The sequence below is a fragment of the Rhinopithecus bieti genome, unplaced genomic scaffold (genome assembly GCF_001698545.2).
Source record: "Rhinopithecus bieti isolate Rb0 unplaced genomic scaffold, ASM169854v2 scaffold_11964, whole genome shotgun sequence".
NCBI lineage: Eukaryota > Metazoa > Chordata > Mammalia > Primates > Cercopithecidae > Rhinopithecus > Rhinopithecus bieti.
Window position 1 is genome coordinate 5502228 of NW_016807677.1, and position 15469 is coordinate 5517696.

Here is a 15469-nt window from a genome sequence, read left to right on the forward strand (position 1 = left end):
TGATCTCAGCTCACTGCAACCCCTGCCTCCTGGGTTCAAGGAATTCTCCTGCCTCAGCCTCCCTAGTAGCTGGGATTATAGGCACATCCCACCACACCCAGCTAAATTTTGTATTTTAATAGAGACAGGGTTTCACCATGTTGGCCAGGCTGGCCTCAAACTCTTATCTCAGGTGATCTGCCTGCCTCAGCCTCCCAAAGTGCTGAGATTATAGGTGTAAGCCACCATGCCTGGCCAAGTTGTCTAAATTTCTGTCTGGGCTCCTGGCTCAGAACCACCCAGAGTGGCCACTGACGGCTCCTTGCCCTCTAGGAAGGACATGATGACCCGCTTTTGGCTGTGGAGGGCCAGTTGCAGGGGTGTGCAGCCTACTCCATCCTGGATGTCCAGCTGGGCACCTGCCTTGACCAGCACTTTCACTTTGAGGATGACTGGCGTGTTGCCCTTGGAGGGCGGCCCCAGGTGGGGCAGCGCGTGCGTCCAAGGCCGCATCCTTGTTGAGGGTATGGACATTCGCGTGATGTTCGCAGAGTTGATGACACTCAGGAAGGTGCCCCTCTGGACGCCGCCAGTTGGAGGCGGTGTCCAGCCTGAACTGCCCCTGCAGTCCATCTGGGGCGCAGCCCCGCACTGCAGCAATGGCCCCGACCCGACCCGCCTCCTCCCTGTGGCGTGGGCAGCTGGTGCAGGCGAGTCCAGTTCATAGCTCCGAGAGCACCCATGGTTTGTGTGGCTCTCCTGCCAGCAGATGCATGATCTCCAGGTGGCCCCTTGTAGGCTGCCAGATGCAGGGGTGCCAGCCCTGGTGGGTGGGCAGCTCAAAGGCTGGCCTCTGCTACCTGAGAAAAAAAAAAAAAAGAAAGGAGCAGCATCTTGCAGCATCAGGTATGCTTTCCTCTGGCAGCCCGCAGTGTGCAGCTGGCCTGTAGCCACTCTGGTCAAACAGGGCACATCAAGGGGCCCGCTCCACTCTTCAGCCACGGTCTGGTTGCGCAGTGCCCTCCCTTTGCCCGCTCTAATAGCCACGCGTGTCAGTGGTGTTTTTCAAGGTTTCTCTGCTCGAGGGCACCCGCTTTAGCTTCTGGCTGTCAGGGGCAGCCTTGACCAAGGCTAACATGGCCGGAAGTACCGCCCGCGCGCGCAGCGCTGCGCGACCTGCTCTTGCTCGGTCAGCCTGATGGGAGACCAGAAGCTGTGCCACATTCTCAAAGTCATTCTGTGCAGACAGGTGAAGAGGGGTCCATCCCTCATGTTCCTGGGCATCCACACAGGCCCCATGGTCCAGGAGCAGGCGCGCAGTGTGGGCATCCCCATTCTGGGTTGCAAAGTGCAGTGGGGCCCAGCCGTCCTCATCCACTAGGTTGGCATTGGCACCATGTCCCCACTGTGTGTGTTTGTGTATGTGTCTGTATCTAGCTAGGAGTTGCTTGTGCCAAAAGCAGGGCACAGAGGTAGAGTCGCTGGTCCTGGGCGGCGATCAGGAGGGGTGTGTATCCAGAGGCCGTCTGGCAGTCCACGTCTACCTCATGGGCCAGCAGCAACCTCACCTGCTCCACACTGCCCTTGGCCACCAGGAAGTGGAGGGGGGTGACCTTGTTCTCATAGATGCACAGTTCCTCATCTTTTGGGACCAAATTTTCATGGTCGGAGAGCTGAAAGGCCCACTTCAGGTAGTTTCCTGAGTCTGCTGGGAGAAAGATGGGGTTGAAATAAAAGACCTGTGACCTGTCCAGAGGTCATCATGGCCATCTGCCTGCCCCCTGGAAGTACCATCCAGGAACAGAGGCTAGAGCAGTAAGGGCAATGCCTTTCCTAAGCGTGGCTGTCTACACAGCCATAACTATTACTATTCAAGTTCAGGTTCTGTCGTCCTGGAGAACTGAGTCCTGCAGTCCTTTCCCCACAGATGAGGCAGAAAGAGCAGTGGGCTCAGGAGGCCTGAGCGCAAATCCTGGTTTTACCCCTCAGCATCCCCCGACCTTAGCCAATTCACTGCCTCTTTGAGCTTCCATATCTGGATCAGCAAAGACAGGACAGACAATGACCAGCTCCTTCTACCATTGAAGGACAAATGACATAGGTAAGAGCTTTCAGGGCAGGGCCTGAGGGGAAGTAAGTAGTTGTAAGTTGGAAATAAACTTGTGATTGGAGCTCTATGATCTAAACTCCCCTCTGAGGTCTTAAGGATCAACATCCTTTTGCTCTACCCAGTGAAGTTTTAGAATAAATGATTACTACCCAGGCCTAACCCTCACAGATTCTGGTTTAATTAGTCTACGGTGTGCCCAAGGCAAAGCATTTTTTTTTTTTTTTAAATTTCCCAAGCAATTCTAACATGTAGCTAGCCTTGAGAACCAATGCTCCACCTCTCAGGTCAGGAAAGGGGAAATCCGGTCTTGCAAGGACACAGACCTGAAGGGGAGGCAGCCTCCCTGAGGGCATGTGCCTTTCTGAACATGCAGCTGGGTGCTGGAAAAGGGCACCCAAACCCTGGATGTGTGACAGGCCTGCGGAGGAGGGGGAGACCAGGGAGATGGGGAAAGGGTGTGATTTGACTCCACTTTCTCTACTGTGAGTTCTCTGGTCCCACCCATGGCACCCAGACTCACCACTGTCCATCAGTTCCTGACTGATGTCCTCATTCACCTGGGGAGGCATAACCAGCAGGCAAGGTGGAGATCAGTGGTGCAGTTCTAGCCTATGCCCTCCTCCCCTCCTTCCCTCTCTCCAGCACTCCAGGTCACTGTCAGGACTCACAGCCCACTCTATCTTGGGAGACCCTTCTCCTTTGCTATGACTATCGCCATCTCTCCAGAGGAAAACACTGAGCTGGAAAAACCCTCCAGAAAGAGGCAGCTCAGGGCCTTGCCTTCCACTCGGGCCATGTGAACTTCAGGGTGGATCTGTGAGTTCAGCCAGGGGAGCCCCATGCTAACCCATGGCTGGTTTCCGTGTTAAAGTAGGGACAGGAGAGCAGGGGGATGATGTTGACACCCACAGCATGAAAGCTTGGGAGAGCCAGGCCTTCTTTTGCAGGACAGGAAGCAGCTTGGTCCAAAGCATGTGAGAGAAGGTATATCCTTCCCAGGGGCTCTGTGCTCCAGTCACCATTATCCCTTGGCACACCTTTGTGCAAATTAGGGAAAGGTGTTCCCTCTGGATGGAGGTGGCCCCGAAATGAGCTGTGCATGAGTGCTCAGTGTCTGGCCAGAGATCACAACAGTCCACACAGCGGGCTCCAGCTTAGCACAACCGTAAGGACTGCCCAGCTCACACACTTACCTCCCAGGGCTGGCGCAGCAACAGCTTGCAAGACACCTTCCTGGCCAGGGCCTCGCTCTTTGGGACTACCACAGGACTCTGCAGCAGAGACAGCAGTATGTCTGTCTTAATGGTAATGTCTGCTCCATGAATGGGAAAAAGACAGGAAAGGAAGCAACAGGGTGGCCCACAGTACCCTCCCTGTTTTAGATGCCCTAATATTCCTGTCTCCTCCCAAAATCCATTCCTGGGTTGAACATATGAGCATATGAACATATGTTCATATACATGCATGAGATGGCAGGAAACCTGGGTCATGGTGGGGCACCTTCAGCAAGTCACTGACCCTCTGAGTTATCAGGGTCCTTTCCTACAGATTGAGGGGGCAAGGTTAGGCGATCTCTAAGATGCGCACACTTACACACAGGTACGTTTTCACAGTCCCCAAAGGACTGGATGACCTCATGGGCCATCCCCGGCCTGTGATCTCATGGCCTGGAAACATTTTACAAATGAGGGAACAGTAGCTCTGAAAGGACGCAAGGCTGGCTGGAGAGTTTGGAAACAGGGCCAGGCCCAGATGCTGTGGCTTCTGCCTTTTGGCACCGAAGGTTTTCTACTCTGCCTCCCACAGGTATGCGCATTAACACATACAGAGCCCAGAACCCATCCTCAGCTACTCCTGGCTCCCAATGCTGCCCTCCCAGCCCCGTGACGCAGATTCTGCCTCAAAAAGTCCTTCTAGGCCAGGTACAGTGGCTCACACCTGTAATCCCAGCACTTTGGGAGGATGAGGCAGGAGGATCACTTGAGGCCAGGAGTTTGAGAACAGCCTGAATAACACAGTGAGACCCTATCTTTAAAAAAAAAAAAATCTACAAAGTAGCCAGGCATAGTGGTGTGCTTGTTGTTCTGGCTACTCAGGAGGCTGAGGCGGGAGGATCTCTTGAGCCCAGGAGTTCGAGCTTATGGTGAGGAATGATTGCAACACCACACTCCAGCCTAGACCGCAGAGACCATGTTTCTGGAAAAAAAAAAAAAAAAAAAAAAAGTCCTTCTAGGCCATAGGGTCAAAAGTGTCTCTCTGCATAGCTCCCAGGAGTGCCCAGTCATCTCCCCTCCCGGCCGCGCCCAGCTCCCAGTCCCTGGGCAAGGGGCGCTGGATGAACACCTAGAAAGCATGGCCTCTTGGGGTCCTGGTCCCAGCAGCATTTCATCAGGTCCATCAACTGCTGGGCCTCACTTGGCCATTGGTCAGAGACAGGCTGTAGGGAGGGCCGCATGCCTGCCGTCACTTGGATAATAATCATCATCATGTTGAACCCTGCAAAGGGAGGCTCAGGCTATGTGGGTGCTGAGAGGTAGGGCTGGAGGGGAGCAGGGGAGGAAGGCGGGGACTCTGAGGATCCCGACAGGGCACGCATGCAGTGGGGGCTCCACAAATGCTTGGTGAATAAACAGCTAGACTGTCAACCGACTTGAGGTTCTGTGCTGAGTAGCCAAGTCTCTCTGGTCTGGCTCCAGCCACCTCCCAGGTCAAGACTAGACATGACCCCACATAGCAGGTCTGTGCTGTCCAAAAGTAGCAGGGCTGACAGACAGGCTCTGAGTCTCAACATTGCGAGGTTTTCCAAGTTTCCTGCAGTCTCTTTACCTGGCATATAGGTGGCAGGGGGCAGGGGTATGAGAAGGCAGAAAGGCCACTTTAGAAGCAAGGAAGTGAGGGCCACAAAGCATGGGCTGGGGACTGGGCTGACCTTCCCTTTTCTTTAGCTGTGACATGAGCTCTAGAAATAGAGGCAGGAAGGAAGGAGGGTGAGGAGAGGAATCCCTGAAGAGAATACAGTTCCACACACACCTGGACTTGCGCTCCCTCTCAACCCTCAGTCCTCCCACAGCCCCTTCCAGGAACCCCTCCCAGGGGCCCTCTTGCCCCCAACACAGAGCCACAGCTGCCTGCTTACCTGAGTATGGTTTCTTCTGAGTGAGGAGCTCCCAGATGACAATCGCAAAGCTGTAGATGCAGAAAACGCTTTCTGAATGACTTAGTTGAACATCCAAGATCACCCCAGCCTGGGGGACCTACGGTTCACACAGCCCCAGGCAAGCCTCTCCAGCCAGAGTCCTCCCCAGCCCTCTGCCTCTCCAGCCAGAGTCTTCCCCAGCCCTCTGCCTCTCCAGCCAGAGTCCTCCCCATCCCTCTGCCTCGGGCCAGACCTCATCCCCACACTGCCCTGCCCTTTGGGCCATAGTGGCCAGGCCTCATGCCCCAAATTTCACTGCTTAGCCATCTCTGCTGCAGTGTGATCCCTGCCTTTAGAATTTGTCCATGAAGGGAACTGCTTAAAACCCTTGTCAGACCAGTCAGGCAGGTGGATAATTCTGCTTACCTGGAGGAAACCCTCAAGTGAAAGGGAGCAGAGAATTGGCCAGAGCCCTTACTTTGGCATGCATGTTGCTGTCCAGAAGGATGTTGCCTGGCTTGAGGTCCAGGTGGAGCAGAGGAGGCTTAATGCTGTGCAGGAAGTTCATGGCCAAGCTGGTCTCGTGGATGATGTGGAACTTGAGCTTCCAGCAGAGGCTGTGGATAGGCAGCATCTTCTCCAGGGAGCCACTGGCCATGAACTCCATCACAATACCTAGGGGCTGCTTGTACACCCCGTAGATGGACACAATGTGCTGAAACTTGATCTCCATTTTGGCAGCTTCTTCAATGAGGTAATTCGCATCAGAGCTATGGAGAGGGGGAGCAAGATATGGAAGGGGGTGACCCGTTCATTACTACAGCAACCAGCAGAACACATAAACTAGCCGTGATGCCAGGCTGTGGGGACCCAGAGAAGCCTCGGGAACTTGCAAGGTAGTGGAGGAGGACAGACCTGAAGCACTACTTAGCAGGCAGCATAGATTACAGTCCAGCAGCAACAAGGCAGGAAGTCAAGGAGTTTGCAGCTTTAGGAGCCAGTCTATTCTGCAAAGGTGGCCACAAAAAAGCACGTATCACAGTTGGTCATTTATTCTGGTTGCTTGTTTCTATGTTTATCTCCCCTAGTAGATTTTGAGCCCCTGGAGGACCAACATGATGCCTCATGCTTCTGCTTCAAAACATCATTTGTTACCATTTAAATTATGGAAGTCATACGTATACCTTGTAGGAAACATACGGAATATAGAGAGCTATATAAAAGAAAAACAAATAATCAGGTATGCAACCTTCCAGACCTAGCCTCTGTTGATATTTTGGTAAATTCTTTTACTATCCACCTTCAAGGTATCTCTTTCCCTTTCTCCATCCCTTTCACTCCTTCTTTCTTCTCGTTCCTTTTGGATCACATAGTATGTGGAGCACGAGCACTTCCCCGCATTCCCCGCATTTGTGGAGCCCCCACTGCGTGCATGCCCTGTCGGGATCCTCATAGCCCCTGCCTTCCTCCCCTGATCCCCTCCAGCCCTATCTCTCAACACCCACATAGCCTGAGCCTCCCTTTGCAGGGTTCTTCCAAAGCATGATCTCCCAAAGCTGCACACTCTTCCATTTTATGGATGAACTATAATTATTCATCTTTATAATTCCCACAGCACATTGCCATGCACTGCACAATACATCTTTGTTGAATTGGAACAGAAGTCACAACTTAAGGGAAGGCCTTACAAAATAAGCATTTGCAAACCCTGTTGCTCATTTCACTGTATGTGCCCACGGAACAGTAAATATGGATTGTTTTGGGATTGCGGGGATGGGGATTAAGGAAAAATGACAGATTTGAGAGCACAGTATTTGCAAAACTGTGATGCTGCTGTAGTCAGAGCCTGCTGGCAATGTGCTTCTGGGGCCTCCCTGGGAAGCCAACTGGAGAGCCCCAACCTTCAGGAAAAACCACATGCTCTTCCTGGCATCTGGACGGGTTGGCTACTGTAGGTTTCTCCTATTCTTGTTTACTTGTGCCAGAGATCTCTTCTCCACCTCTGCGATATTTTTAATCTGTCTTCTCTCATCCTCTTGGGTTCACAGGAACCAATGACATCTGCCATGACGTGGAAAAAAGCATGGGATGTGGGAATCACACTGCCCTGATTTCAAATCCCAGTTTCACCCCTTATTACCTGCATGACCCTGGGCAAGTGGATCCTCTGGGCCTCAGTTTCTAAACTAAAAACTGGGAATTATTGTAACTGCCTTGCACAGTTCTTTCATAGCTTCATACCCAGAAGTCTTGAGACCATTGACTGCTGTCTCTCCTCTTCCTCATCTTGCTGCACCCACTTTCATCTAGTTTTTGGTACCTGCACTTCCCTGAACACCTGTGGCTAAAGTCACCAACAGCCTCTATATTGCTGTATCTAACCAACAGTTTTCACTTCTCAGTGTATAGTTCAGATCTCTGACTCTTTTTCTTGAAACTCCATTACCTGAGCCATGTGTCAACATTCTCCTGCGTTTCTCCTGCCTTTCTGGTCACTTCCTCTCTGTTTCCTTTGCAAGCTCATATCATGTTACTTGACCACCGGGCTTGGTCCAAGCCCTTCTTCTTTGCTCCTCTCCCTCTATAATCTTTCTCTAGTCAATCTCGACATCTCCAGTTGGATATTCAATACCAAATGCGTTTAAAGCTAACCTCCTGATATTCCCCTGAAACCTGCTCTTCCTACAGTTTTCATCATTTCAGTGAATGGGGCCTCTGTCCTTCTAGTCCTCAGAATAGAACCCTTGTGTCATCTTTGACTCCTTTCTCCCTCTCACTTCCTACATCCAAGTCTTTGCAAATCCTGCCAGCTCCAGCTTCAAAGTACTGTCGAGCAACAAGCTGACCACTTCTCACCACCTCTCCCGCAAGGTGCATCTTGGCCCAAGCCTCCTAATTGGACTCTCTCTTTCTCCCGCTTCCTCTCCACAATCATTCTCAACCCAGCAGCCAAAGTCATATTTTAAAATCTAAGTCACAGCATGTCACCGCCCTTCTCCAATGGCTCTCCTCATCATGGTAAAAGCCAAAGTTCCTTCATGGCTGACAAAGTCCTACAAGATTTGTCCACAACCCCAGGCACAGCTTGCTGACTTCCTCTCCTAATCACTCCCCTTTCATTGTGCTCCTGGCACACGGGCTTCCCACTGTTCCTCCACCGTGACCAGTGTGGTCCCACCTCAGGACCTTTGCACCTGTTGTCCTCTCTGCCTAGAACACTCCTCCCTAACAGAGCCACACGGATTACCCCTTCATTTGCTTCAAATCTCTACTCAAATGGTACCTAATTAGTGTGTATTTCACAGAGGAGTCTCTATAAAAAAATCAACCTCATCCCAACTCTTATCTCCCCTATACACAGACGGCCCTGGCATTAATATTTTTAGACCAAACCATTTCTTAGAAAATCAGACTTCTCAACTCTCCTTAGATATTGTAATCAAGAACTGTCAGGTGGTCATGAGCACTATAGCTAAAAAGTTTATTATTCATTTGCTATTTATTTTGTCTTCCTCCTTTAGATTATAAGCTTCATGAGGTCAGGGACTTTGTTTTTTTCACTTAGTGCTTGGAATGAATGCATCTCAAATGCCTTTTTTTTGTNCCCCAGCCCTCTGCCTCTCCAGCCAGAGTCCTCCCCATCCCTCTGCCTCGGGCCAGACCTCATCCCCACACTGCCCTGCCCTTTGGGCCATAGTGGCCAGGCCTCATGCCCCAAATTTCACTGCTTAGCCATCTCTGCTGCAGTGTGATCCCTGCCTTTAGAATTTGTCCATGAAGGGAACTGCTTAAAACCCTTGTCAGACCAGTCAGGCAGGTGGATAATTCTGCTTACCTGGAGGAAACCCTCAAGTGAAAGGGAGCAGAGAATTGGCCAGAGCCCTTACTTTGGCATGCATGTTGCTGTCCAGAAGGATGTTGCCTGGCTTGAGGTCCAGGTGGAGCAGAGGAGGCTTAATGCTGTGCAGGAAGTTCATGGCCAAGCTGGTCTCGTGGATGATGTGGAACTTGAGCTTCCAGCAGAGGCTGTGGATAGGCAGCATCTTCTCCAGGGAGCCACTGGCCATGAACTCCATCACAATACCTAGGGGCTGCTTGTACACCCCGTAGATGGACACAATGTGCTGAAACTTGATCTCCATTTTGGCAGCTTCTTCAATGAGGTAATTCGCATCAGAGCTATGGAGAGGGGAGCAAGATATGGAAGGGGTGACCCGTTCATTACTACAGCAACCAGCAGAACACATAAACTAGCCGTGATGCCAGGCTGTGGGGACCCAGAGAAGCCTCGGGAACTTGCAAGGTAGTGGAGGAGGACAGACCTGAAGCACTACTTAGCAGGCAGCATAGATTACAGTCCAGCAGCAACAAGGCAGGAAGTCAAGGAGTTTGCAGCTTTAGGAGCCAGTCTATTCTGCAAAGGTGGCCACAAAAAAGCACGTATCACAGTTGGTCATTTATTCTGGTTGCTTGTTTCTATGTTTATCTCCCCTAGTAGATTTTGAGCCCCTGGAGGACCAACATGATGCCTCATGCTTCTGCTTCAAAACATCATTTGTTACCATTTAAATTATGGAAGTCATACGTATACCTTGTAGGAAACATACGGAATATAGAGAGCTATATAAAAGAAAACAAATAATCAGGTATGCAACCTTCCAGACCTAGCCTCTGTTGATATTTTGGTAAATTCTTTTACTATCCACCTTCAAGGTATCTCTTTCCCTTTCTCCATCCCTTTCACTCCTTCTTTCTTCTCGTTCCTTTTGGATCACATAGTATGTGGAGCACGAGCACTTCCCCGCATTCCCCGCATTTGTGGAGCCCCACTGCGTGCATGCCCTGTCGGGATCCTCATAGCCCCTGCCTTCCTCCCCTGATCCCCTCCAGCCCTATCTCTCAACACCCACATAGCCTGAGCCTCCCTTTGCAGGGTTCTTCCAAAGCATGATCTCCCAAAGCTGCACACTCTTCCATTTTATGGATGAACTATAATTATTCATCTTTATAATTCCCACAGCACATTGCCATGCACTGCACAATACATCTTTGTTGAATTGGAACAGAAGTCACAACTTAAGGGAAGGCCTTACAAAATAAGCATTTGCAAACCCTGTTGCTCATTTCACTGTATGTGCCCACGGAACAGTAAATATGGATTGTTTTGGGATTGCGGGGATGGGGATTAAGGAAAATGACAGATTTGAGAGCACAGTATTTGCAAAACTGTGATGCTGCTGTAGTCAGAGCCTGCTGGCAATGTGCTTCTGGGGCCTCCCTGGGAAGCCAACTGGAGAGCCCCAACCTTCAGGAAAACCACATGCTCTTCCTGGCATCTGGACGGGTTGGCTACTGTAGGTTTCTCCTATTCTTGTTTACTTGTGCCAGAGATCTCTTCTCCACCTCTGCGATATTTTAATCTGTCTTCTCTCATCCTCTTGGGTTCACAGGAACCAATGACATCTGCCATGACGTGGAAAAAAGCATGGGATGTGGGAATCACACTGCCCTGATTTCAAATCCCAGTTTCACCCCTTATTACCTGCATGACCCTGGGCAAGTGGATCCTCTGGGCCTCAGTTTCTAAACTAAAACTGGGAATTATTGTAACTGCCTTGCACAGTTCTTTCATAGCTTCATACCCAGAAGTCTTGAGACCATTGACTGCTGTCTCTCCTCTTCCTCATCTTGCTGCACCCACTTTCATCTAGTTTTGGTACCTGCACTTCCCTGAACACCTGTGGCTAAAGTCACCAACAGCCTCTATATTGCTGTATCTAACCAACAGTTTTCACTTCTCAGTGTATAGTTCAGATCTCTGACTCTTTTCTTGAAACTCCATTACCTGAGCCATGTGTCAACATTCTCCTGCGTTTCTCCTGCCTTTCTGGTCACTTCCTCTCTGTTTCCTTTGCAAGCTCATATCATGTTACTTGACCACCGGGCTTGGTCCAAGCCCTTCTTCTTTGCTCCTCTCCCTCTATAATCTTTCTCTAGTCAATCTCGACATCTCCAGTTGGATATTCAATACCAAATGCGTTTAAAGCTAACCTCCTGATATTCCCCTGAAACCTGCTCTTCCTACAGTTTTCATCATTTCAGTGAATGGGGCCTCTGTCCTTCTAGTCCTCAGAATAGAACCCTTGTGTCATCTTTGACTCCTTTCTCCCTCTCACTTCCTACATCCAAGTCTTTGCAAATCCTGCCAGCTCCAGCTTCAAAGTACTGTCGAGCAACAAGCTGACCACTTCTCACCACCTCTCCCGCAAGGTGCATCTTGGCCCAAGCCTCCTAATTGGACTCTCTCTTTCTCCCGCTTCCTCTCCACAATCATTCTCAACCCAGCAGCCAAAGTCATATTTTAAAATCTAAGTCACAGCATGTCACCGCCCTTCTCCAATGGCTCTCCTCATCATGGTAAAAGCCAAAGTTCCTTCATGGCTGACAAAGTCCTACAAGATTTGTCCACAACCCCAGGCACAGCTTGCTGACTTCCTCTCCTAATCACTCCCCTTTCATTGTGCTCCTGGCACACGGGCTTCCCACTGTTCCTCCACCGTGACCAGTGTGGTCCCACCTCAGGACCTTTGCACCTGTTGTCCTCTCTGCCTAGAACACTCCTCCCTAACAGAGCCACACGGATTACCCCTTCATTTGCTTCAAATCTCTACTCAAATGGTACCTAATTAGTGTGTATTTCACAGAGGAGTCTCTATAAAAAAATCAACCTCATCCCAACTCTTATCTCCCCTATACACAGACGGCCCTGGCATTAATATTTTAGACCAAACCATTTCTTAGAAAATCAGACTTCTCAACTCTCCTTAGATATTGTAATCAAGAACTGTCAGGTGGTCATGAGCACTATAGCTAAAAGTTTATTATTCATTTGCTATTTATTTTGTCTTCCTCCTTTAGATTATAAGCTTCATGAGGTCAGGGACTTTGTTTTTTTCACTTAGTGCTTGGAATGAATGCATCTCAAATGCCTTTTTTTTGTTTTGTTTTGTTTTTTTGAGACTGAGTCTCATTTTTTTCACCCATGCTGGAGTGCAATGGCGTGATCTTGGCTCACTGCAACCTCTGCCTCCTGGGTTCAAGCAATTCTCCTGTCTCAGCTTCCTGAGTAGCTGGGACTAGAGGCACCTGCCACCACGCCCAACTAATTTTTGTATTTTTAGTAGAAACGGGGTTTCACCATATTGGTCAGTCTGGTCTTGAACTCCTGAACTCAGGTGATCCACCAGCCTTGGCCTCCCAAAGTGCTGGGATTACAGGCGTGAGCCACCAGGACCAGCCTGATGCCCTAGTTCTAATGACCACTTATAACAAATGACTCCCAAGTTTTAATATTCTTAACACCAACCTTTACTCTGACGTCCACTTGACAACACTTCTTGTCTATTTAAAGGCATCTGAAACTCAACAGGTACAAAGCTGAACTCATGATCTTCCTCTCCAAACCTAGGCCTCTTTTCATACTCTCTTCATTAATTGTCAACACTGCCATTCAATAAATATTTATTGAACACCAACTATGTGCCAGGCACAGGAGACAGAGCTGTGACCAAAACAGACACTCTCATGGAGTGGACATTTTAGTGGACCCTCCATTCCTTTGGGCAAGCCAGACATCAAGTTAGCTTTAATACTCCTCTTCCTCATCATGACCCTCCCCATGACTAATCCAGCACCAAGTCAGGTGGATTTTTAGCTTCTAAATATGGCTTAACCCGATCCTTTCCTATCTCCACTACCAACACTCCAGTCTAGCCCCCATTACCCATCTCTTGTCAGAATGAAGATAACAACCTCCTAACTTGACCAGCATCCACTGTACCCCTCCCAATGCATTCTCCATACTGCAATTCTGATTAATCCCTCCCATTATCACCACCGCTACCTGGCTGTAAATGCTCAGTGGTTTTCCACTGCTCTTTTGCTCTCCCAGCTCCAGCCATCATGGCCTTTTCCCATCTTTGTACTTACCATGCCCCTCTAGCCACAGATTCTTTGCACACTCTGTTGTCTGTTCTTGGAAAACTGTCTCCTCCTCACCTACTTAACTCACTCATTCTTCACATTTCAGCTGTAGCGCAACTTCTTCAAGGAAGCCTTTTCTGATCTCAGTCAAACTTTCTATTAATGAGCTCTCTTAGAACCACAAATCTCCCCTTCTTAAGCTTCTCACAGTTGCACATTTACATTTACATGTGAGATTATCTGGTTAACGTCTTCCTCTCCCTAGGCTGCAAGCTCCTGGAGAGAAAGGACACATCTGTTGCATTCATCATTAATCCCAGGGTGTAGAACAGTGCCTGACACATAGTAGAAGAGCAATAAGCGTTTGTCAAGTGGGTGAATGAATGAATAGCTGGAAAGAGGATCTAGTAAAGTAATGCATGGAAAGCTCCTAGTATAGTAATCCACACATACTAAGCCTTAATTACCATTAATTATCTTACCCCCTCCACCCAGGGAATTCCCAGAACTTGGGAAGGGAAAGCGGCAGGAGTTAGCATCAATGTCTCACAGTGTAATCATGTCACTGCCATCTGTTTCATTTCGTTCTATATTCCAAAGGCTATAAATGATTTAGACAAATCCTAGCATAATCTGACCCTCCTCCAAAACCAACAGGCAAATGTTGAGGGAGGAAGGTGAGTGGGCCTTAGGCGATTTCATTTTTCCTCTCCTCATAAGGTGGGGGAAGGCCTGGGAATTGAGTGTGTGGCACCTGAGGCTGTGTCTTAAGAGTTTGCATGGTAATCCTAGAGAACCACAGATAGCATCCAAGCCAGATGCCAGTCGGAGAGGCTCCCACCCCAAACTCTCTAATTGATGTCCCAGAGCCTTGGGAGGAGGACATGGTTATCATGCTCAGATTTAACCTCCCGAGTGTCTTCTTCATGGCTGCAAGGTACAAGCACACAGTTAGTATATGCAACTCCAGTGGGAATGAGACTGGATCCCAAATCAATGGGAAGACAGAGAACAATGGAAACAGTGGGAAAGAGGTAGGAAGAGAAAAATGGGGGCATGTCAAGGCGTGGCTATAGTGCACATGACGACAGCAAGGGACAAAAACAAAAACAGACATCAGAGAACTCCAGACTTGACCTTCCAGGGGCCTGTACAGGCCATCAGGTTGGGCAGTCTCCATCCCTCGGCCTCCTCAGCTTGCACTGGTTGGGAGGGGCCTCCTCCCTCTACCCACCATGGGAAGAGAGAACATGATTCCCTGCAGATCACTGAGCAAAGTGCCACAGCCTCCCAGGAAGCTCAGCCCTGCCCTGAGAGTTGGGGTAGATAGGAGGGGGGCAGAGAGCAGTCAAGAGCAGTCATTGCCACAGGACACCCGGGGAAGAAGGCGCTGTAGAGAAGGATGGAAGGAGGCAGGACAAGTTCGGAAGGTTAGATAGGATAAAGGAGTCTTTGGTAGGTAATTCCCGCTTGCCTTTGACCTCTGTTGAGTCTACAAACAGGTATTGTGTGCCAGTTCTATTTTGATTAGGGAGACAGGTATGGCTGTGCCTGGGAGGCTCAGGCTACTGGGTGGAATTCAGAGACACCGCGGGGGACAGTCCTCAGCCCCAAACTCAGCCCATTCCTTCCTCGCAAGCTCCCTGGGTCCAAAGCTTGCCGGGCCTCAGTTTCTCCTCCGAGAAAGGGGAGGGCGTGGCTGGCAGTACCTGGTGGCATCGGGTGGGAGGCAGGGGGGCACTTGATGGTGTACTCTGTCTGTCGGCCAGCGCCTGTGCCGCGCCTGGAACACCTGGCTGAAGCCGCCGCTGGCCACTAGGCGCCAGTCGCTCTCGAAGTCGTCGCGAGTGAAGATGGGGAGGCTGCCCAGCAGCTGCTCCGTGGGGTCGGCGGCCATGGGGTCAGCGCGGCCGCCTGGCCCTTCTCTTGCTGTCTCCTCGCCGCGCACTCCCCTCTGGGGCTGCTGCCTGGGTGGCCCAAGGAGCAGCCGCTTCCTGCTCCTCCGGTCCGGGAGAGGGGAAAGGGGAGACGAGCCGGCACTGCCTCCTTCCCCGCCCAAGAGGAGCCGCTCCTGCCCCGCAAAGGTGGGGAAATCCCAGACATGAGCCCTGAGGCCCCAGCAGGGATGGAGCGACCTGGGTCTGGGGAGAGGGTATGGCCCTCCGAAGCCCTCGCATTTCCCCGTCTCAGCCTTTGATTTTCCCCAGTTCTCTGTAGGGAGGGATGCTGAGAGGTGAACGGAAGCTGGAAGAAGTCCAGCC

General features: G+C 50.4%; 1 protein-coding gene across 1 annotated transcript; it reads right to left on the bottom strand.

The window, feature by feature from the left end:
* Nucleotides 1-243: 243 nt before the first annotated feature.
* ANKK1 (ankyrin repeat and kinase domain containing 1) lies at nucleotides 244-15105 on the bottom strand. Its single transcript, XM_017883003.1, is given in 17 exon segments — nucleotides 244-483; nucleotides 485-531; nucleotides 534-683; nucleotides 686-727; nucleotides 730-835; nucleotides 871-1092; nucleotides 1094-1384; nucleotides 1428-1684; nucleotides 2610-2646; nucleotides 3283-3401; nucleotides 4433-4585; nucleotides 5226-5275; nucleotides 5704-5776; nucleotides 5901-5995; nucleotides 6174-6232; nucleotides 9113-9404; nucleotides 14918-15105. Coding segments are annotated over 17 exon segments (2421 nt in total).
* Nucleotides 15106-15469: the final 364 nt, after the last annotated feature.